The sequence below is a fragment of the Adiantum capillus-veneris genome, chromosome 7 (genome assembly GCF_014529385.1).
Source record: "Adiantum capillus-veneris isolate H3 chromosome 7, ASM1452938v2, whole genome shotgun sequence".
NCBI lineage: Eukaryota > Viridiplantae > Streptophyta > Polypodiopsida > Polypodiales > Pteridaceae > Adiantum > Adiantum capillus-veneris.
The window spans coordinates 53,749,318-53,769,431 of record NC_140937.1 but is presented as its reverse complement, the minus strand read 5'-3'; the positions used below and the strand labels follow the sequence as shown (position 1 = coordinate 53,769,431).

The following is a 20,114-nucleotide window of genomic DNA, read 5'->3' as shown; positions in this document are numbered from 1 at the left end:
TCTTCTCAGAAAGGAAGCTCTAGTCAAGTGGTTGAAATTCAAAAGGCTCTTTATATCTTCTTGGCTGACTCGGGAGTACGAACGAGATATGCAAACCGCTTGGAACCATCTTCAGATGACCAAGGGAGATTCTTTTGATGCTTATTGTGAGGCATTTTGGGACTCTCTTCTCCCAACCTCTTCATTTAAGGTCTCTTTTAAGGAACAGATTGAGCGGTTTTGCTGCGGACTCTCTACAGAGATCCGAGACTACTGCCTGGAACAAAAGTCGACATCTATTCAAGAATTGATGGGTCATGCGACACGGGGTTTTGTGATACATTCGAGAAATTTGACTTACCCCATTGATGAGAACCTGACTCAAAGAACCCAACAGACCTCTCAGAATGAAAGTAGAAAGAGAGAGTTCTCAAGAAAAGAAAAGACAGGATACACGACCCCGGCTCACTCTTCGAGAGAGGGCCAATTACATCAAATAAGGGAAGTGTTTTGGTTGTGGGGAACATGGGACGTCTCCGCAAAGTGCCCCAAAAGGGCACATAAAGATCAACATGAAGACAGGCCAGAGAGTTCGAGAGCAGCAAAGGACGTGGCATAAAAGGCAAGATGAAAGCAGGACTAGTTCCAGATTGCATGGGTACTGACCCAAGCATGATTGATGAAAGTACAAAAGTTTGCCTAGCTTGGGGCAAAGTGAAAGATCAAAAAGCCCTGATTTTCTTCGATGGAGGAGCCAAGGTCAACTTCATTTCACCCGAATTGGCAGCGCGGCTCGAGATTACACCCGGTAGGATGGGACCACCAACAGAGGCAGTTCTAGCGGCACCCAGACGGCCCACGGGACATAGCCGTTACACCTATCATTGGCAAACTTCGGTTGCATTGTCAGGGTTATTTGGGGCACGAGGACTTTTACAAAATGCTCTTGGAAGGTTGTGACGTCCTCCTAGGAGTCCCTTGGTACCATAAGAACAACGCCATGGTCGATTGTCAGACAAAGAAAGCGACTTTGACAAATGAAAAAGGCCAAAAAATTGTGCTCGATGTAAAACTGAAGGGCGAGTTTGTCCCTATTGTATCCGCTTCAGCCATTTCCAAATTAATGAAATCCAGTCTCTTTGTTTACTCGATCTACTTGAAAGAGTTAAATGATGAACACAGAACGAACATGTCTGAACTTGATAAAGAACGCCACGATTTTCTCCACACTCATGCCGATTGCTTCTCTGAGGGCCTGCCAGGCGAGTTGCCACCATCTCGTCCTGAGGATCACACTAATGATCTGATACCTTGAAGCACGCCACCGAACCGGCCACCTTACCGTGTTAGCCGAGCCCAAAATGAAGAGATTATGAACCAAGTGAAAGACCTTTTGGAAAAGGGTCTTATCCAGCCAAGTATTTCACCCTACTGCTTTCCGGTGTTGTTGATTTTAAAGAAAGGCGGATCTTGGAGAATGTGCATTGATTATAGAGCTCTCAATAAAATCACCATCAAGAACAAATTCTGATTCCAAATTCTTGACCGACTACAAGGATCCTCTTGTTTCAGTAGGATTGATTTCATCAGATCAGAATCGCGCCGGGAAATGTCTACAAGACAGCCTTTCGGATGAGCTTCGGTTTATATGAATTTTTGGTGATGCCTTTTGGCCTTACCAATGCTCCAACGACTGTCAATCGAATGATGGATAGGATTTTCAGAGAGTACAGATCGTTTGTCGGCACTTTCTTTGATGACATTATAGTCTTCTCCAAGGATGAAGCAGAGCATAGATATGATCTACTTCAGGTCTTTCAGGAATTGCGAGATCACAAGTTAGTAATCAATGCCAAAAAGAGTGAATTTTTCTTGTCGGAGATACACTTTTTGAGACGCATCATCTTAGCAGCAAGAGACTATACGTGATTGGCCCGATTTGAAGAATGTTCATGAAGTTGGAAGCTTCTTGGGCTTATGTTCTTACTACTGGCGGTTCATTCGAAAGTTTGCAGAGGTAGCTTCCCCTTTGCACATTCTGACACAAAAAGGAGTCAATTTTTCGTGCCTTTCAGACACTGAAAGAGAAATTGACTATTGGACCAGTATTGACTTTGTCGGATTTGCAAAAGTCATTTGAAGTATATTGTGATGCTTGTGGTCGTAGTCTTGGTGCGGTCTTAATGCAAGAAGTCCATGTCATTGCCTATGAGAGCCGATTGTTTTCAAGGCTAGAATTGACGGCACAGATTTATGACAAAGAGCTTTTGGCGGTTATCCATGCTCTTACTCGGTGACCACATTACCTACTGGGAGCCGATTTTACGGTCTTCACTGATGATCAGAGTTTTCACTACTTCTTGTCACAGAAGCACCTTTCAGAAAAGTAGATGCAATGGGCTAATATCTTGTCACAATTTCACTTCCAGATTGTCCATGTTCAGGGACAGAAGAACTTGGTGGCAGATGTTTTGTTTCGGAAGCCGCTAGTCTTGGCTATTTCCTCAATTCATCATAGAAGCTTCGAGGATATGGTTGATCAGTACGCCACAGATCGAGACTTTTTGGATGTATTCACTCGAATACAGAATGGGGAGGTAGTAGCGGGATATTCCATACGGGATGGCTACTTGATGAAGAAACGATGTTGTGCGTTACACAGCCGTCGAGGGAAAAGGTTTTGACAGAGTGCCATTGTCCACCTTTTACGTGTCACCGCGGCATTGACACCAGCTTAAAAAGGTGTGGAGCGTTACTTCTTTTAGCCGAGACTCAACAAGGATGTGGACGACTTTGTGCGTTGTTGCTTGGTATGCCAAAAGGTCAAGTTTGACAGGCATAAGGTACAGGGATTGTTACAACCTTTACCCATACCCACCCGCCCCTGAGAAAGTATCTCTATGGATTTCATTTTTGATCTCCCGAAGACACAGAGTGGGCATGATGGCATTTGGACTGTCATCGACAGATTTAGCAAGCAAGCTCACTTCAATCCAGTGAAGAAAACAGTCAAGCCGGATCATTTAGCGAGATTGTTCATTGCATAGATTTTCAGATTACATGGCATGCCTGAGACAATAGTCTCTGACAGAGATCCCCGATTCACGAGTTTGTTTTGGAAGGCTATTTGGGAGAACATTGGCACACGGTTGCAGTTCTCGTCATCTTTCCACCCGCAGACAGATGGGCAATCTGAGATTGCAAACTCAGTCGTACTGGATTTATTGAAGTCTTACATTTCTGATCAGAAGACTCAATGGAAAAAAAAATTTCCCTTGGTGGAATTTGCCTACAATAACACGATCCACTCTTCGACGGGGAAGGCGCCATTTGAGATGATTGAAGGTGCTCCAAAGGTTCCATCCTTCCTTAGCACGAAAGATAAGATTTTTGAAGCCGACCAGTACATGAGGGACTTGGACATTGCTTTTGCCAAGGTCCGGGAGGTTTTAGCAAAATCTCAAGAAAGACACAAGAAGGCAGCAGATCGACACCGTTGCGATTTGAAATTAAAGGAAGAGGATTGGGTTCTCTTATGTTTTGAGAAGGCACGCCTAAGAAAGAAAAAGGGAAATGAGCGGCTTTTTCCAAAGCTTAGCATGAGGTACTATGGCCCTTTCCAAATAAAAGAAAAGATAAATGATGTCTCCTTTAGATTGAAGCTGCCCGATACTTGGAAGATTCACAATGCCTTTCATGTGAGTCTATTGAAGGCTTTTAAAGGCGATGTGCCCGATGTTGGGGAGCCAGATAAGCAGCCCGAAGTGGAGGAAAGCGAGGAGATACTCATTCTAGAACAGATATTGGCACACAAGGATAGAAAGTTTAAAGGTAAAGTGAATAGGGGGTTCTTGGTTAAATTCAAGAACTATCTTGCATTGGATGCAAAGTGGATGGAGGAGGACCTAGCAGATACTCCTCAAATTTTGGAACTTTACCTTGAACCACCAAGGAGGTGATGAGGTAAGCCCTTCCTTGTCGACAGTGGACGGGCACCTGTGTGCTGGGCATGTTCAGCCTTGGGCGGCTGAGCATGCGCTACGGGTCGAGATCTCCTACGAGGACAGGCCTTTGCTAAGTGGCCCATCCGCCTGCAAATGAAGCATTGGTTCGGGAGTCCCGAATACTCCACCCTTTGGCGTAACCACCCACCACCTTCAAGAGGGTATGAGTGTCTCGAACCAGAATGTGTACTGTAGGAACACCTGCAGCCTTGGCAACAAGTGAAGCTGCCGTGTGCGGGGTCTCCATGTCACAAAGTGATGACGTGGCATGCCAAAGATGGACCCAATTATCAGTTGTCGCAACTTATTGGGTCCCGTCGGATGGGGCCCTAGGGACATTAGACCAATAAAAAAGGAGAGCGCTGGCTGGCTGTATGGATTACCGTGAATCGCACTGGCTAGCTGTACGGACGCCCAAAAATCGCGCTGATGTGGCAGTGTATGGATTTCCCTAAATTCCACTGGCTGAATTTAGCGCCAGCTTTTGGGAGCCAATGATTTTGAGTTTGAAAGCTTTTCATGTAACTGCTTTTCCATTGGCCAAGGGCCTTTTAATAAGACCCAAGGCCACTCTCTGGCTTAGAAGTGCTGAGGTGATAGAATGCTAGAGCTTGTTTAGATGCTGATGCCACCACCGTTATACCAAAAATGGACTTTTCAAAGATGGATTTAGTAAAACAAGCTGGATGAAAAGTTGCAATTAATGCCATAATTAAGGAAGATAATAAATCCCAATGTGAAGTCTATGCATGGAAGCCCATGTAGGAGGTTATCCTTAGAGTCCACCTCTCAAGTTGGAATGCGGAATTCTCCTATTCAAAGCATGCGTGGCCACTAGAGAAGCTTTTCTAGCTAAACATGCCCATGCATGTTCAGAAAATTGAGGTGAATGGGCGGCTTTGGAGCACATACTTCGCTTGTAGCTGAAGTTTTCTATCCCCCCTTGTTTTCGGAGAGGCTTAAGAAACCGCAAAACAAAATGAAGGTTTTCTTGGGTTTTGAGGTTTTGGCCACAAACAAAAAACAGCAAAGCAGTTTTTAATTTTAATGCATACTTAGTGCAGCCATATATAGATACAAGCCTCTAAAACTGCATGGAAGCATATATAAGGATTTTTCCCAGGTCTGTGGAGGAATTTTGTTCATTGTCAGCTGCTTAATTCTTGTATAGAGAGTTTAGTTGCTCCTACTTCAAAAGACAGCCCATTGTATTTTAAGGTCAAAGATCAACTAGCCTAGAAAGCGATTTTGGGTCTTTGAAACATTTTGAATTCCCCAAAACGGAGTCTTTTTGGGACTATGATCATATATGCATTTATGTAAATGTTATCTACATGATTATTGCACCTGGTGGGGTGCACTCGTGGGGTGCATATATAGAAACCCCTTTGACTTAAAAATGTTAATATGGTAAAAAATTACCTCTTTTGCTCTAAAGGAAGTTACTGTCATGAATCAGTAATATTTATGAATCTTATCAAATAAAACGGCCCCTCTGTGGAACTCTCTTGGTACAGTTTAGCGTTTTGATCTTAAATGACTGATTGGCTGCTTTCAGGTGAGATTCCAGAGTCCCAGCAGGAGATTAATGAGCTGTGCAGGGACGATTCTTCAACACACAGTATTGGCAGGGCAGATGAGAGCGTTGCAGGCACTTTGCTGGTAATTTATCATTCCACGTGTACACCTTGGACACTCTTCCTACTTTGATGTCTCGGTGTGATGACATGCCCACAAACACAGCAACTCGTCTTTACTGCTTGTTTGTCGTGGAGTTGTCCAATGACAAAACATCTACCATGATGCTGACGTTTTGTTTTATGAAAGAGCTTGTTCGTCAGCATATAGAATCCACTGAAGGGTAGCTTCTGATTTTAATAGTGTAGTTCATATCTGTTGAGCTAAGGAACAAACAACAAAATACAGAAGAATTCAACACAAAAAAATCAAAGAAACAAGGCAGAATATATATATTTTCTTATTTTGATATGGCACGATTCCAAGTAATAGAGCTACCAGCTCTCTAATGACTCCAGTTTCTACAACTATTTGCCATTAGAGTTGGGCATGAGATTTCGCAGTTAGTGAACCAAACTACCTGAGCATTCACAAACCATTGTTACAAACCAAGAAAGTGTTCAGGGTGTGGTGGATGATTGAAAGAATGTTCTGTTGATCAGGGTTGTAAGAGACCAGTTCGTTTGAATTTCACATTAGAATCTACTTCCTTGACATAAGAGCGAAAGTTTTTTTTTTTTTTTCCGAAAAAAAGATCCTTCTATTAGTTAATGAAAACTGCCCATAGGGCTACATCCACCTCTGCAGGAGAGGGCTACAACAAGCATGATGGGGAGACTCTCCCAATGAAAAAACAGCATATATACAATGAGGTTAAATCAAGAGATGGGAGGAGGGAAAAGCCACACAGGTGGACAGTAGTGCCATCTGAGCACCCCTGGACAATGGTGTAGAAAGGCCCAGGGCGCCAGAGTCGAAGGAAAGCCTCGCGGCGCTCCCGCATGCGGTCGGAGCTGCCCTGTAGTCCCTCAAGCTGTACTCTGAGAGTATGGATCAGCTCTAGCCAAAAGTCACGAACAGTCTCTGTTGGTGGCACAGGGCGAGCCTCAAAGATGCAGAAACAGCGGGCCCGCCAGATGAACCAGAGAGCTAGGCCGCTGATGAGCTCCCAACACTCCTCTCTCTCACTGCACCACTCCTGTGGAGTAAGATCTCTAGCAGGCTAGAGTGTAGATCGCCCCCCTTGCATCACTATCATCCTGCTGGTGCAAGTATATGACGTCCAAGCCGAACAGTGTACTGAAAAAAGGGGACTCCTGGGCGGTCTGCAGAAGAGAAGGGGTCCCTCCATAGCCACTCACCAAGATCCCACTGTACTCGTGCCAGTGGACAGCACTCCCAAGCCCATAGCCTCCAGTGTCCTGTCTCAAGAGCTGCTGGGTCAGGGTCTATGACGCAAGTCCTCCCACAGATGCCCACAACTCGGATCCTCTGGAAACAACACTCTGCTACCTACGGGGCCTCTACTGCAACTCGTTGTAATCGTCCCCCACCCTGAAGCTCGAAGAACAGGGCTGGGACAGTCTCTGAGCAAGCCCTGACTGAAATGAGAACCTCCAGTCGTGTGAAGGCTCCCATCCACCAGGGTGCTACTGGCTCGAGAGGCGTGAGCCACTCAGCTGGAACTGACTCTGAGATGTCCTTACACATGCTCTGCACCCCTCTCATGCCCTGTAGCTGGACAGCCTGCACCTCCTCTGACAAACCTGTGAACTCTAGCCAGTCACCTAGAGAGCGCGCTGGACCTGCTGCCATGGGACCCCAAGAAACATGAGGCCGACTCCCAACCAAGTGGCCTCTCTGAGTGCTAACCATGGGGTTCCAGACGAGGGGCTGCCGTAGGCGCTCCTCCGTGCACATCGGCTGTCTCTGCTCTAGGCCACGCCGTAAGAGCTCCCAAGATCGAAGCAAACTCACAGCGAATCGGTCCTCCAGTCTCCTGCTCAAACCAACTCGGCGCAACTCTGTAAAGATCCATCTGGTCGAAGGTTGCCAAGGGCCTCCTGACTGAGGCACCCTGGCACGAAGCCTCTGCAGCAAGAACTCCTTCCAGGGCTCCTCGCCTGGAAGAAGTCCTCTGACGACGAACTTCCCAAGAAGGGCTCTGCTCTGCTGTGCTGGATCAATGATCCCAAGCCCTCCCTGAGAACAGGGAAGTGTGATGACCGACCAAGCCACCTTGGCTCGGGCAATCTGAGTGTCGCGACCTGACCAAAGGAAGTTCCTGATCAGGCTCTCTACCTGGCTGATACAAGAACTCCAGAAGATCCAGCAAGAAGTGATGTACCACATAGTCACCAACAACACCTGGTTGGCAACTACTACTCTACCAGCCAGCGAAAGTCGTGCTGAGCTCCAATGTAACAGCTTTCTCCTGATGGACAGGAGAAGAGGAGCAATCTGCTGCTCGGGGGACAAGTCCAAACCAACCTGACAACCCAAGTACCGAACTGCAGTCCTTGGAGGAATCCACCTGAAACCCTCTCCTGGCATCCAATCTGGCACAGGAGCACTGCCAACCGAGAAAGCCACTGTCTTTCTCCAGTTGATCAGTGCGCCCGATGCACAACAGAAGGTCTCCAACGCCTGCTCACATATGTGTAAATTGGCCTCCTGGCCCTCTAAGTACAAGGCTGAGTCGTCGGCAAACTCAGCGTCCAGAAGCTCATCTCTCCTTATAGGGAGTGCTAAGCCCCTCAGACCAACCTGCTTTGACACCAAAAATCTGCTCATCGCCTTCGCATAGAACAGAAAGAGAAAGGGGGCAAGAGGACAACCCTGTCTGACCGATCGTGTGAGCATGAAGCGCTCACCTATACCTCCTGCCAAAAGCACCTGACTGTGAGCTTGTCTGTACAAAGCTGACACCCCTCTGATCCAAGCATCTGAGAAGCCCATCCTGCGTAGCGTGCCCTCTAGAAAGTCCAAGTCAACTCTGTCGTATGCCTTCTCAAAATCGAGAAGAAGAATCACAAGGTCCTCCCCACGGAGTCGTGCCAGGGCAGAAGCCTCCCAGAAAGTGAAGATGTTGTCAAGGATACTGCGTTCCTTGACAAAACCTGTCTGAGTCCCATGTATAAGGCTCTCCAAAAGTGGCTGAATCCTCAAATTCAGAGCCTTGGCAAGAATTTTGTAGGCTGAGTTGAGGATGGTGATGGGGCGCCACTGTCGAATCTCATCCAAGGAGCCACCCTCCTTTGGAATGAGGTAAATCAGGCCCTCACTCATGCTATCCGACATCACTCCTGTGTGCAGAATGCACTGAAAGGCACTACAGAGATCTGGGCCAAGCAGGTCCCAGTACTCCAAGAAGAAGCTGGGAGTCAGCCCATCCTCACCTAGACAGCTACCACGAGGGAGGGCCCTAAGAGCTGTGTGCAGCTCCTCAAGCTGAAGAGGTATCTCTAGCCTCTGGCGCATCTCCTCAGTCACAAGACAAGGCATCTGTGCCCAAACTTGCTCCCTGCATGCATCTTGTCTCTCTGACTGGGGCTCAGCCAACAGTAACTCACGATAAAAGTTAGTAGCAACTGCACGCATATCCTCGGGCTCACAAACAACTGACCCATCGGGTCTCCTCAACTGATTGACCTTGGCATGCGAGTGCCGAGGTCCCACTGTCTCAAAAAAAGCACCTGTCACTCTGTCACCCACCTGAGTCCACTGAGATGCCTGTCGGTGAAAGGCAAACTCATGGTGCCTCTCCTCTATGCAAGCAAGCTCCTGTCGAGCCTGCTGTAACTGCTCCTCCAACCATGGACTGTCTGGATGCTGCTCCTGCATCCTCTGTAGTGAAGCAATGCCTCGTCTGAGACGCTGCTTCTCCTCTCTCGCTGCAGCCCGTCGAGCCAGAGACTCTTGGAGAAAAAGTGGCTAAGCTGAGCTAAGCCTAAGGCCACTCTGTCTGCAGGTAGAGCCTGGCTGTCCATGCCCTCTGTCCAGAGAGCCTCTATCCTCTCTCTGAGTGCTGAGTCCAACAAGACCCCTTCTGGGATGCGAAGCATCGTGCTCCCACTCCTCTGCCTGTCTGCCACTGTGAGGATCTCTGGTGCATGGTCCGAGAAGGATGTCCCTGCCAGGATGCCCATTGATCCCCCCAAGTCACTGAAGTGGTCACTAGTGTAGAAGCGATCTATCCGCGATAGATTCACTCCTCCCACTCTGCGGTCCGATCTAGAGAAGGCAAGACTCTCTGGAGGCCTCACAAAGCCAGAATGCTGCCATGTATCCGAGACCCTCAAAGTCATACACAACCTCTCCCAAGCTGCTAACTCGACTCCATGCACAGTAGCATGGCTGCCTCTGATCCTGTCAGAAGGGTCCTCCAACATGTTGAAGTCCCCTCCTACACACCAATGGTCAACCTGTGGCAAAGACTCAACAATCTGTGACCAAAACTCTGCACGAGCACTCGTCGCCACATTGGGCGCATAGATGTTCAGGAAGCCCACAAGGCCACCTTGAACCTGCATAGTAATCCACTGAGCCCTGCCTGGCACAATAATCCCTCTACCCACAATGGCCTGCTGCAATGAGTCCGCAATAGTCATACATACCCCACCCTGGATGCCTCCAGGTCCAAAAGCAGCTGACCAAAAGGTATCATAACGTCCACGCAAAATCTGACCACATCGCCGAATGCGGCTCTCAGACAAATGGTGCTCCTGAAGCATAAGGAGATCAATCTCTCCTCCCACAAGGCAACGCTGAAGCTCCTGACGCAATCGGCCCTGCTGTCGCTAAAACTGGGGCCCACCTAGTCCCTGCACGTTCCACGAGACGATCCTCATGGGGAGCGAGAGAGAACAGATGCTGCCGTAGCAGCAAGACGGGCTATATTCGAGGCTGGCTTGGATAGGGAGTAATCCGCATCCGAGCGTCCTCTAGATAGGCGAGACTGCAGTGAGTGCCTGGCCCAAGCCCAAGCAGAGCGAGCCGTGCGTAAAGCAACCTCCTCTGTCCAAGAGTCCTCATGAATGTATACATAGCAAGGCAAACACTGCATATCAGCAAAAAAGTACACCACAATGTGCCTACATCCTGCTAAGTCTGGGGGTGTCACCGCAAACTTGGCCAGTGGCCACAAAGTCTGCAGCAAATCTGTAACTCCAAGTTCTCCCAGGTGGTGAGAGAACTCGAGAACGTGTGTATGCAACCATCCCACCAGTGAGTCGAGGGACCACTCTGTCTCGGTCCTACCACAGAGGGGGAAGGAGAAACCAACTGCCGAGTCCGAGGCCTCTGTCCCCCTAGCGGCGAGGAACAAAGCGTGGACCCTGAAGCAGGCTTCCTCGTGGTCTGCTGCGGAATCGTCGAGAAAGCGAGTGAACCCATAATCGAAGAAATCCCAGCGGCGTCGGAGGTCAATGCTCGTCAGACCACGAGGGATAGTTGCAAGAGAAGATGTCTGAATTTGCAGAGGGGGCCGCAAGAAGGGCTGACCCTCTCTCGCTAGGCGACTCGTGGCAAAGGCGCTGCCAAGAGATCTCCTCGCCGCCGGCGAGGGACCAATCTCCTGAGTCGACTGTGGTACTGAAGCAGGAGGAGGGGGAGAAGGAGCTGGGGGGAGGGGGGGGGCGGAGGAGAAGAGAAGCGGGGTGGGGCGACAGAGACAGGGGGGCGAGGTGGGGAGTGGACGGGAGCAGAGGGCGGGGGAGGGGATGAGGAGGAGGAGGGGAAATCTGAAGGTGGGGCGGCTGGCGAGGGTGAAGCGGAGGTGGAGGCTGGCGTAGGGGGCTCCTCCTGCTCAAGAGGACCAAAGCGGTTCCCCGTGGGAACCCACTGTTGCTGAGTAGGCACCTGAGGGCCACTCTGAGTGCCAGGTTGTCGCTGTGGCCCCTGGCGTCGACGGCCACGGGCCTGCTGCCACCCCTCCTCCGTTGGAGCCCCAGGCTCGGAGGGTGGCTCTGAATCTGTGCGCTGTGCCGCTGGCTGTGGCTGCGGCCCAGCCTTGGCAGGCTGGGGCTGAGGCTGAGGTGCAGGTCGTGGCCTCCTCCGTGGACAGGCCTTCGCTAGGTGGCCCATCTGTCTACAAATGAAGCACTGGTTCGGGAGACCCGAGTACTCCACACTTTGTCTAAACCAACTCCCACTCACCCAAGGCAGAAGGATGACCTTCGGGAGCGTGTGGGTATCTTTGACGAAAACTCGAACTGAAGGGATACCAGCCGCCTTGGCAGCTACTGATGCTGCCGTACGAGGTGTCTCCAGGACAGTCCCGATGGCGGAGCCAATCCTGGAGAGAAGTGGAAGGTACTCCCTCCATAAACCCGGAAAGCAGACTGAGATGGGGATTTCTGCCTCCTCTACTAGCACATCCGAAGTCGGGTCAAAACCATGTCGCCACTGTCGAAAGTGGGCGCGTGATGCTCGGATGGCCAGTGGACTCATAGCTATGACCTTGGAGGCCATCTCGGAAGTCTCGAACTCAATCTGGTAGTACCCCCATCCGAGAATCTGGACATCCAAGATCTTGCCCACCTCTGCGAGAAGGCGGGCCTGGAGAAGGTCTCGCAGCTCTCCTCTGCTAGGACGGGTGCCGAGAACCTTGCAGATGACAGAAGTCGCCTGCAAGCGTTCTACCTCTGCGGCAAGGCTCGCTTGCTCTCTCGGCGAGAGAGCAAGTCGAATGGTGGGCTCAGCGGGGTTGGGTGAGGGGGCTTCAGGCGAGTCCCTCTGTGGCGGAGCTGGAGCCTCCATCCGTGTCTACTGCTGAGTCGAAGAAGTGGGCGGTGAAGAAAATCTGCAACCGAGTACGCCGAGCACTTGTCCGAAGAAGAAGTGTTGCAGAGCCAGGTGCAGAAGACCTTCGGGAGCGATGAGGACAGGGGGGGGGGATGGGGGGACGGATAAAGCGGCGAGCGAGAGTTCAAAAGGCTGCGGGGGGGCCGCGGGGGGGGAGAAACGGCCAGGGAATGGGGGGCAGCGGACGGGCTTGGGGGCAGCTAGGGGGGAGGGCGGCGGGCAGCAGAGGGCAAGGGTGGCGGGCTGGGATGGGCGAGGGAGGCAGCGCGAGGGCGAGGGGGGCAGCGAGAGGGAAAGGGAGGCAGCGCGGAGGCTGGAGGCAGCGCGAGGGCGAGAGAGGGGGGGGGGGGGGGGGGGGAGGGTGAGGGGCAGTGATGGCGCAACAGGGGGGGGGGGGGAGCGTGCAGCAGCAGCGAGCGTTCAACTCTTCTTGGAAGTTCCTCATCTTATAAACGCGGGGAGGGGGGTCAATAGAGGAATGGTAGACATGAAGGTTCTTGGCTGCCCTATAAGAGCGAAAGTTTTGTTTACTCTATGTTATATCTGTTCTTATCTCATTGTTATTTAGCCTTTGAAACAGATAAAAGTGGTGGTATGACTGAATGCCAAACATTAAAGTTACTAATCCCTTTCTTTCATTTGTGGCTAGCATGCAGCCATTGCTCAAGTATTGCTAGCAGAACCATATTTATGTATTTCTTTGTTGGGTTGGGCAAGGACTAAAGTAGAAATTTCTATAATTCACATCAAAGGATGTCAAACCTGGCCAAAAATGTTACTAAGGAGGAGGAGGAAGTGGACATAAGAGGATCCTCAAGGGGAATATGGACAAATGTGATTACTAAAAAGCAATGTGGTTATAGTCATCTTCTTTAGGGGTGTCCCTATCCGTTCTCTCAGCATCAAGGAATCTGAGAGCCCAGCTTCAATTTGTTATGTTTGGAGAGGGATGGCATGCCAGTCTGTCATCGTTCGAGTCAATGCAATTATAGAAACCCTTCTCATAAAATGTCATCTCTTCACTCAACGAGTGTACCTCAGCTGGTTGAGCCTTCGTGTTCGAGGCTCATGGGCTGCATTCAATGGGTGCTACCAACTTCTCTATTGGGGAAGTCATTCCCACGGTATGGCCCCTTGTGGGTATGTTCTGTATAGCAAGTCCAGTTGTAAATATGCAGATATGTATGAAGTTCTCCCCATTATCTTTCCTGCGCTAATGGCGAATTTTTTTTTCCCCCATCCATGATGATTGGAATTTTGATCTCATCACTTGTGCAAGATTTTTCACTTTAGGCAAAGATGTAGTCTGATAACTCTATCCTTTGTATATGAAAGGACTTTTATATTGACATGTTGATGATTGTAGTCCTGCTGTGTTCTGTAATTTGCCTCAATTAAAACCGTCTTTTTGAGCAGATTCCATGCAGAACGGCAATGCATGGTAGTTTCCCTTTGAATGGAACTTATTTCCAGGTCAACGAGGTAAGAGTTAATGCGTTTGTAGTGCAATTAAACTGACCTTAGACTTGAAACTGTCGTTTCTAGCACAAGATATTAAACTGGGCTCGATTTTGATGCAGGTATTTGCAGACCATGCAAGCAGTTTGCACCCTCTTCAAGTCCCCCGATCTCTCATTTGGAGTTTGCGTCGACGTTTTGTCTATTTTGGTACATCTGTACCCAATATATTTAAAGGTAGATGAAAAGATCCTGTTGTTATTGAGAATTTTCAAGTTTTGCAATTGGCACCAACCTTACAAAAATGGACTTGTCACATCTATTCAGCACTTCGCATATCGGCCTTGCTAATACTAAATCTGTCTGCCTTGCATTAAAGGCTACTGTATTGACCTGATGAACATGCTAAAGATAAGATGATTGAAATAGAATGCAATTTGTGATTTTGTGCAGGGTTATCCACAGATGAAATAAAGGACTGTTTCTGGCGAGGTAAACTTCATAGCTCCTTGCTTCCCTTTTTTGTGGGAAAGTAATGATTTAGTTGTTGGGTCCTCACAATCCTAGGAAATGTTTGTATTGTAAGGGATTACGAGTTATGTATGCTAAACTTAAGAATTGAACATATCTTGGCAAAAAAAGACATCCACAGGATGTTGTCGTCAATCTTCTTATCTGGGAATAGCGAACGATTAAATATCGTTTGAAAGCCACATCTTTGCCTTCAAGCTTTTAATTTCTTGGTGGTGATGTTTGCAGGACATGTGTGTGTGCGAGGCTTCGATCGCAAAACCCGTGCTCCCAAACCTCTTGTGTGCAGATTGCACTTCCCCATAAGCAAGCAGCCACAAAAATCAGGAAAGAGCCAAGGGAAAAAGAAGGACGAGAGAGTTGGGTTGTCCTCAACATCACATACATAGCCTCACGGATAGTTTATCGACAGGAATTTACTTAACCCCCAAAATTACAAGAAGGGCACAAGCTACTTTTTTGAGAGATGGTGAGCAAAAAAGTTTAGCAAATTCCATCTTATATGGTCATTTTACAGAAAATCATTCGATTTATTGTAAAATTCCATTAAAAATAAGGGGCTTGTTTTGGAGCCTTCAGAAAAGGCTTAATTCAGAGGGAAAATCATTTTTTTCCTCATCTTGTAAACATGAGAAGAGTTGGGAATTTTAATCAATTCTTGATTCTTGAGAAGCCAAGGTCGCTTTCGGGTCTAGCTCCATAAGAGATTTTGTTGTACTTGCTTCATCTGATGAAAATATAAGGGAGAAGAAGCTAGCCCATAGTCCGCCCGCACACGTACAACTCCCAACATTCTCAATCCTCGTCTGGCACACCAACCCTTGAGATGGATGCTTTCATGTGGTGATGGTGATTATCAAATGGGGGACTGATGATGCAATTTTCATGTCATCCTATGGTATGGCCATCAAAGTTTTGTCTATGCTCCATTTATTTCACCTGTGACAACCAAGTCCATTCAATACCAGAACGGCTTTAATAGCGTTTTCCCACCTTGAACTCAGTTTAGTGGATTGCATGATCAGTGAAAGATAATTTCCTATATGTAGTCCCTTGTTGCCAAGCTCCGAGCAAAGTTTTTCCCCATAAAAGCGCAGAAAATTATATTAAAGAAAGAAGCGTTTACAAGAAAGCGCCAAAAGCCTTCGGTGTCTCTCATTGCTCATTGACAATTAAGAGAGCTTCATTGGAAGATGCTCATACCTTTAAGAATTCCGTTTACACTTTTCTAGACATTGCTGTGTACAGCTGTAGGCTAAGCAGATCTAAAAATCAACTCATTGTAGGAATTGTCTGTGTTTAGTGAAATTAACAAAAGTAAGCTAGCAAGGTTATACATTACATTGTTGTAAAAATATCAAGGAAATGTATTGTCAGATGGAGAGAGAGAAATTAGAACGGGATGCCAAGGAGGCAAAGATGCCAAGAAAGCCAACAAGAGACCAGAATATAGTAATTCTATAGAGAGCTCACACTCTGAGTTGGGCGGGCATTCCTATGGGGATTACGAACATAGAAAGATATAAAAATTTAAATGGGTGCTTGCCAAAAACCTGTTTGACCTCATAGCAAATAGATAATACAAGGAGAGCTTGTCTTGATTTTGTATATGTGTTATAACCTATCAAGTTATTCAATCACAGGCTGCAGATACTTAATTCAAATTTGTAAAACAGTGACTTCTTTTGAAAATTGGACCAAGGGTGCTGTTATCTTTATTATGCTGCTTGGCAGTCAAATGGGCATGCATTCAAGAGTGGAAAAACAGCTTTAAATACTCTACACGTCCCATTTATTTATGGTAGAACGATTTCTCTTTGCTAACATATGTTTTTCACAAAGCAAGTTTAAGGTGGGCAACATGTTGCTCATGAGGCAAAGTATTATTTGAGGGTTGTGAAGGCAGGTCTAAGCAAACCTATTATTGAAGGGACCTTTGTTTACAAGGAAGCACATTATGTTTAGGTGGAAGACTCAAATCTCAAGGTGCTAGAAGTGATGACAAATAAAGTCACACCATGGGAAAAAAACTTCCATTGTAGATGGTGTCATCTATCAAAACTAGAAAACTGCAAAGATGAAACAATCGCTTTTATTTCATTGTATTTAACACTATATGAATCTTTGTCTCGACAATTATTCGAGAGCAGCTAATTTTCCCCTACTCTTTGCAGTCGCCAAGCTTAAGTAGTCTTCAAAAGCTAAGATTCTCTTAATTGGGTGACAATTTGCATTTGATCTATGGTGACTTTTGAGCCTCTAGTATTGAGTTGGTAAAAATTCATGGGATTGTAAATGGGAAAAGGGTCAGTGTTTGTCACACACAACTTTGTGAATTATGCTCTTGTCAAGAAACTAAAGCTTTCTCAACAACCAAGTGCTCACCAATATGCCATCTCCATGAAGCTCTTCTGAAGTTCTCTTTGATGGAGATGAATCATGTTCAATAAGATTTGCTTTGATATCAGTCTCCATTCTAACCATGCTTGTGGACTTTGTGCTGTCGTGCGCGGGTGACCAATCCAGGTCTTCATTCTTTGTTTTCCTTGATGACTTTGTCATGTTTGAACACCGTATCTCTAACATCTTCTGGACCATTGGCATTCCCAATATGATATTATCTGTTATATCTTCTGCTGTTACCACATGAAATTGAGCCACGATGATCTGTGGACCTATTTGAATGGTGATGGAGATGATTCCCCAGTATTCTGCTCGTTTGTCTTCAGATATGATCACAAATTCAGGAGCATCTTCTAGTTGCGGTTGGCCACATTTTCTTCAAGTGCGAAAAGACATCAGGTTCTTATCTAGCTGAAAATCTAGCTTTACTTCGCTTGAGAGTTTTTCTTCATTCCACCAACAATATTGCACTTGATCTTCTCAGGATTTCTTTCTATATTGATTGATTCTGTTGTGGCAGTGTCCTTTGATTGAACTTTTTCTTCATTTTCTTTGCTTTGACCACCTGCTTCAATTGATGCCGACTCCATTGGCTATAATATTGCACTTTTTGATTGCAATTGTGGAGCATTGTCCACCTGCATTTGGGTAACTTTTGATCTTAGAAGATCCACCGTACTTTCTAACAGAATCTGTCTCTTTGGGGGAGATTTTGGTGGTGACCTTTGTGTATTCTTTTGGAATTTAACTTTCATTGATTTTGACTTTTCTTGCAGCTTGAGACTTTGCATCATCCTCAGATAGTCTTTGACTTCAGCCGGGCCATCCGCATGGGTTTGTACAAGGTCATGAACTTGCTGATATTTGTTACTATGTGCATCTAGATATGCATATGTGAGCTTGGTCACATGTAACTGTTTGAACGCTATTCGATTGGTCGGCTTTTGGCTCTGACTTGTGAAGATCAGCTGAAAGTTTTATCCTTGATGATCTTCATAGAGGCATTTATCTGTAGACTCTGATGGAATCTGGATCAATTGGAAATTTTTCATAACCATATGATCTTTGAATGGTTTTTGCTTTGAAGGGGTGTGTTGGCTAGAGGCTCTAGAGCTTCTAATTGACATTGCGGTTCCTGGTACTAGAGTTAAGCTTGATGGATTTGAAGCTCCCCCCTTCCTAGGGTGATCACTGTAGCCTGCTTCATTATGAGAGCTCAAAACTGTTTGGCTATGGTTTAGTTTCACCTTTTTAGATTGTGAAGGCACACTTTGTGAAACACTGTTGATGTTTGGCATCTGCAAACTTGTTGCATAGTTTCCTATGTATCTCTGTGAAACATGGCAAATTATTTCCCAAGTCAAGCTGTAAATAGCATTATCTTTGCCCTGATATTGTCTATCCGGGTCTCTTATGATATGAGCTTCTGTGGTTTCAGGACCCAAGGCATCATAGATGCTAGACTTTCGTCTATATCTATGACTGTTTTGGTCAAAGTATATGCTCGTTGATAGGAGGAGCTATGGGGGATGCCAGCAGTGGGAAACCATGGCCTTGAAGATGGTGTGCAACAGAGAAATGGGAGAGAGAGAGAGAGAGAGAGAGAGAGAGAGAGTATGTCGACACGATACACAAAAAACGCTATTGTATATTCTCTAATTGATTAAAGAGCCTTCTACATATATAGCTTGCCATGAAAAGTTGGCATGCAAAGTGAACTTTGAACTTAATCTTATATGCATGCCTTATGAGGCTTGTTCCCACAGGCTTGACTAACCGGACCAGGGCTTGAATACCCAATAATCCCCCCCCTCAAGCCCGAACTAGATACATCATTCTCATGATATCGTGAATTTTTGGTGTACTCGTTAGCTGTGAGTTTTAGGTTCTCTCACAACCAAGGATTTCTGGTGTATCCATAACCTGGTGCTAAGACAGTAAACCCCCCCCCCCCCCCCTTGAACAGATAGGGTGTAGGTCAAAAAATTAGCTACTAATAAATGGAGTTTTTGGTTCACTTCCAAACCTTCGGTTTCAGGTGTAACCAGTAACCTCATGAGAAGTGGGACAAAAATGGGACTTGAGAACAAAAAACTCATAATTTGGGAGGTCTTACCACTCATGTGTGGCAGTGTCTAGAGCCCGTACAATTTTGACATGATGGAAATTGACAAGCATGACAATAACTGACAACAGATAATGTAAAAGGAGGCTTTGACTGGAAAGTTTATGATGGTCTGACAATAGACAAAAAGAGGACAAATATATGACACTAAAGTGGCAAAAATAGTTTGTGAAATCTTGTACCGCAATCTCGAAGCAGATCTTCATGTGTTGCATATGTTGACATGCCGAGTGCTTGAAGAAAATAGTTTCACTAGATTTATTTGCTAGTTGTATTCAATTAAAAGAAAAGCCACTAAATTGACGTATATGGCATACGTATCTGAGAGAGGTGCTTTGTCTAAATTGATATGCAAAATACCCATGATATTTGAAGTATTTTGGTCCGTCAAGCTATCACCTTCAATTGGCTTTGAGAGCGTTTTGGAATGACAGAGAAGCACCACCTTTTTCGAGTAGCAGGCTCTATGGTAGTGGTGAGGAGCTTTGCCTAATTGAGAATCGGAGACTTTTTGATATGCTGCAAAAAATTGTCAAAAGAGAAGCTTTTGTTGCAGTGTAGCATCTTAAGATGATGCTCTTACAAGGACCTCCACTGCCCACAGTGTTTCAATATGCTGTTGTAGCACCACCGTGGCAAAAAAAGGCACCGCCTTGATGGCATTTTGAGAAAGCTCCCTGCAACGTCCACAAGTTCACTGCCCGCCATGGCGTTTTGAGATGTTGTGCGCAGACACCCGCCTCACCTACCAATCTCCCTACGTTTTGATATGCTCGCATGGAGTGCTTGTCTGCTTGCGCCTCCTCTATCCGTCTAGGAATAACTGCCACAAAACCGCCACAGCTTGCCATCTCCCTTGGGCTCTGCAGCGTCTCAAGATGCCTACCATCCTGGCTCATTTTGCCTTGCCAGCACCAAGAGCACCTTGCTTTGGCCCGCCTAGGCTTTGATACCAAGTGATAGGAGAAGCTATGGGGGATGCCAGTGGTGGGCAACCATGGCCTTGAAGATGGCGTACAACAGAGCAACGGGAGAGAGAGAGAGAGAGAGAGAGAGAGAGAGAGAGAGAGAGAGAGAGAGAGAGTGCAGGTCGACACGATACACAAAAAGAACGCTATTGTATATTCTGTAATTGATTGAAGAGCCTTTTACATATATAGCTTGCCATGCAAAGCTGGCATGCAAAGTGAACTTTGAACTTAATCTATCTGCATGCCTTATGAGGCTTGTTCCCACGGGATTGACTAACCGAACCAGGGCTTGAATACCCAACACTCGTTTGGTAACAACGT

General features: G+C 46.8%; 1 protein-coding gene across 4 annotated transcripts in view; it reads left to right on the top strand.

Moving 5' to 3' along the window:
• Nucleotides 1-14,971, top strand: part of LOC147453867 (uncharacterized) — an 81,121-nt gene extending 66,150 nt beyond the window's left edge. For all 4 annotated transcript variants that reach the window (XM_086515931.1, XM_086515932.1, XM_086515930.1 and 1 more), the window contains 5 exons: nucleotides 5,542-5,645; nucleotides 13,722-13,787; nucleotides 13,886-14,000; nucleotides 14,217-14,255; nucleotides 14,523-14,971. In XM_086515931.1, the coding sequence (XP_086372057.1) occupies nucleotides 5,542-5,645; nucleotides 13,722-13,787; nucleotides 13,886-14,000; nucleotides 14,217-14,255; nucleotides 14,523-14,683 (485 nt within the window). In that variant the 3' untranslated portion in view covers nucleotides 14,684-14,971. The remainder of the gene's footprint in view (nucleotides 1-5,541; nucleotides 5,646-13,721; nucleotides 13,788-13,885; nucleotides 14,001-14,216; nucleotides 14,256-14,522) is intronic.
• The last annotated feature ends 5,143 nt before the right edge of the window (nucleotides 14,972-20,114 follow it).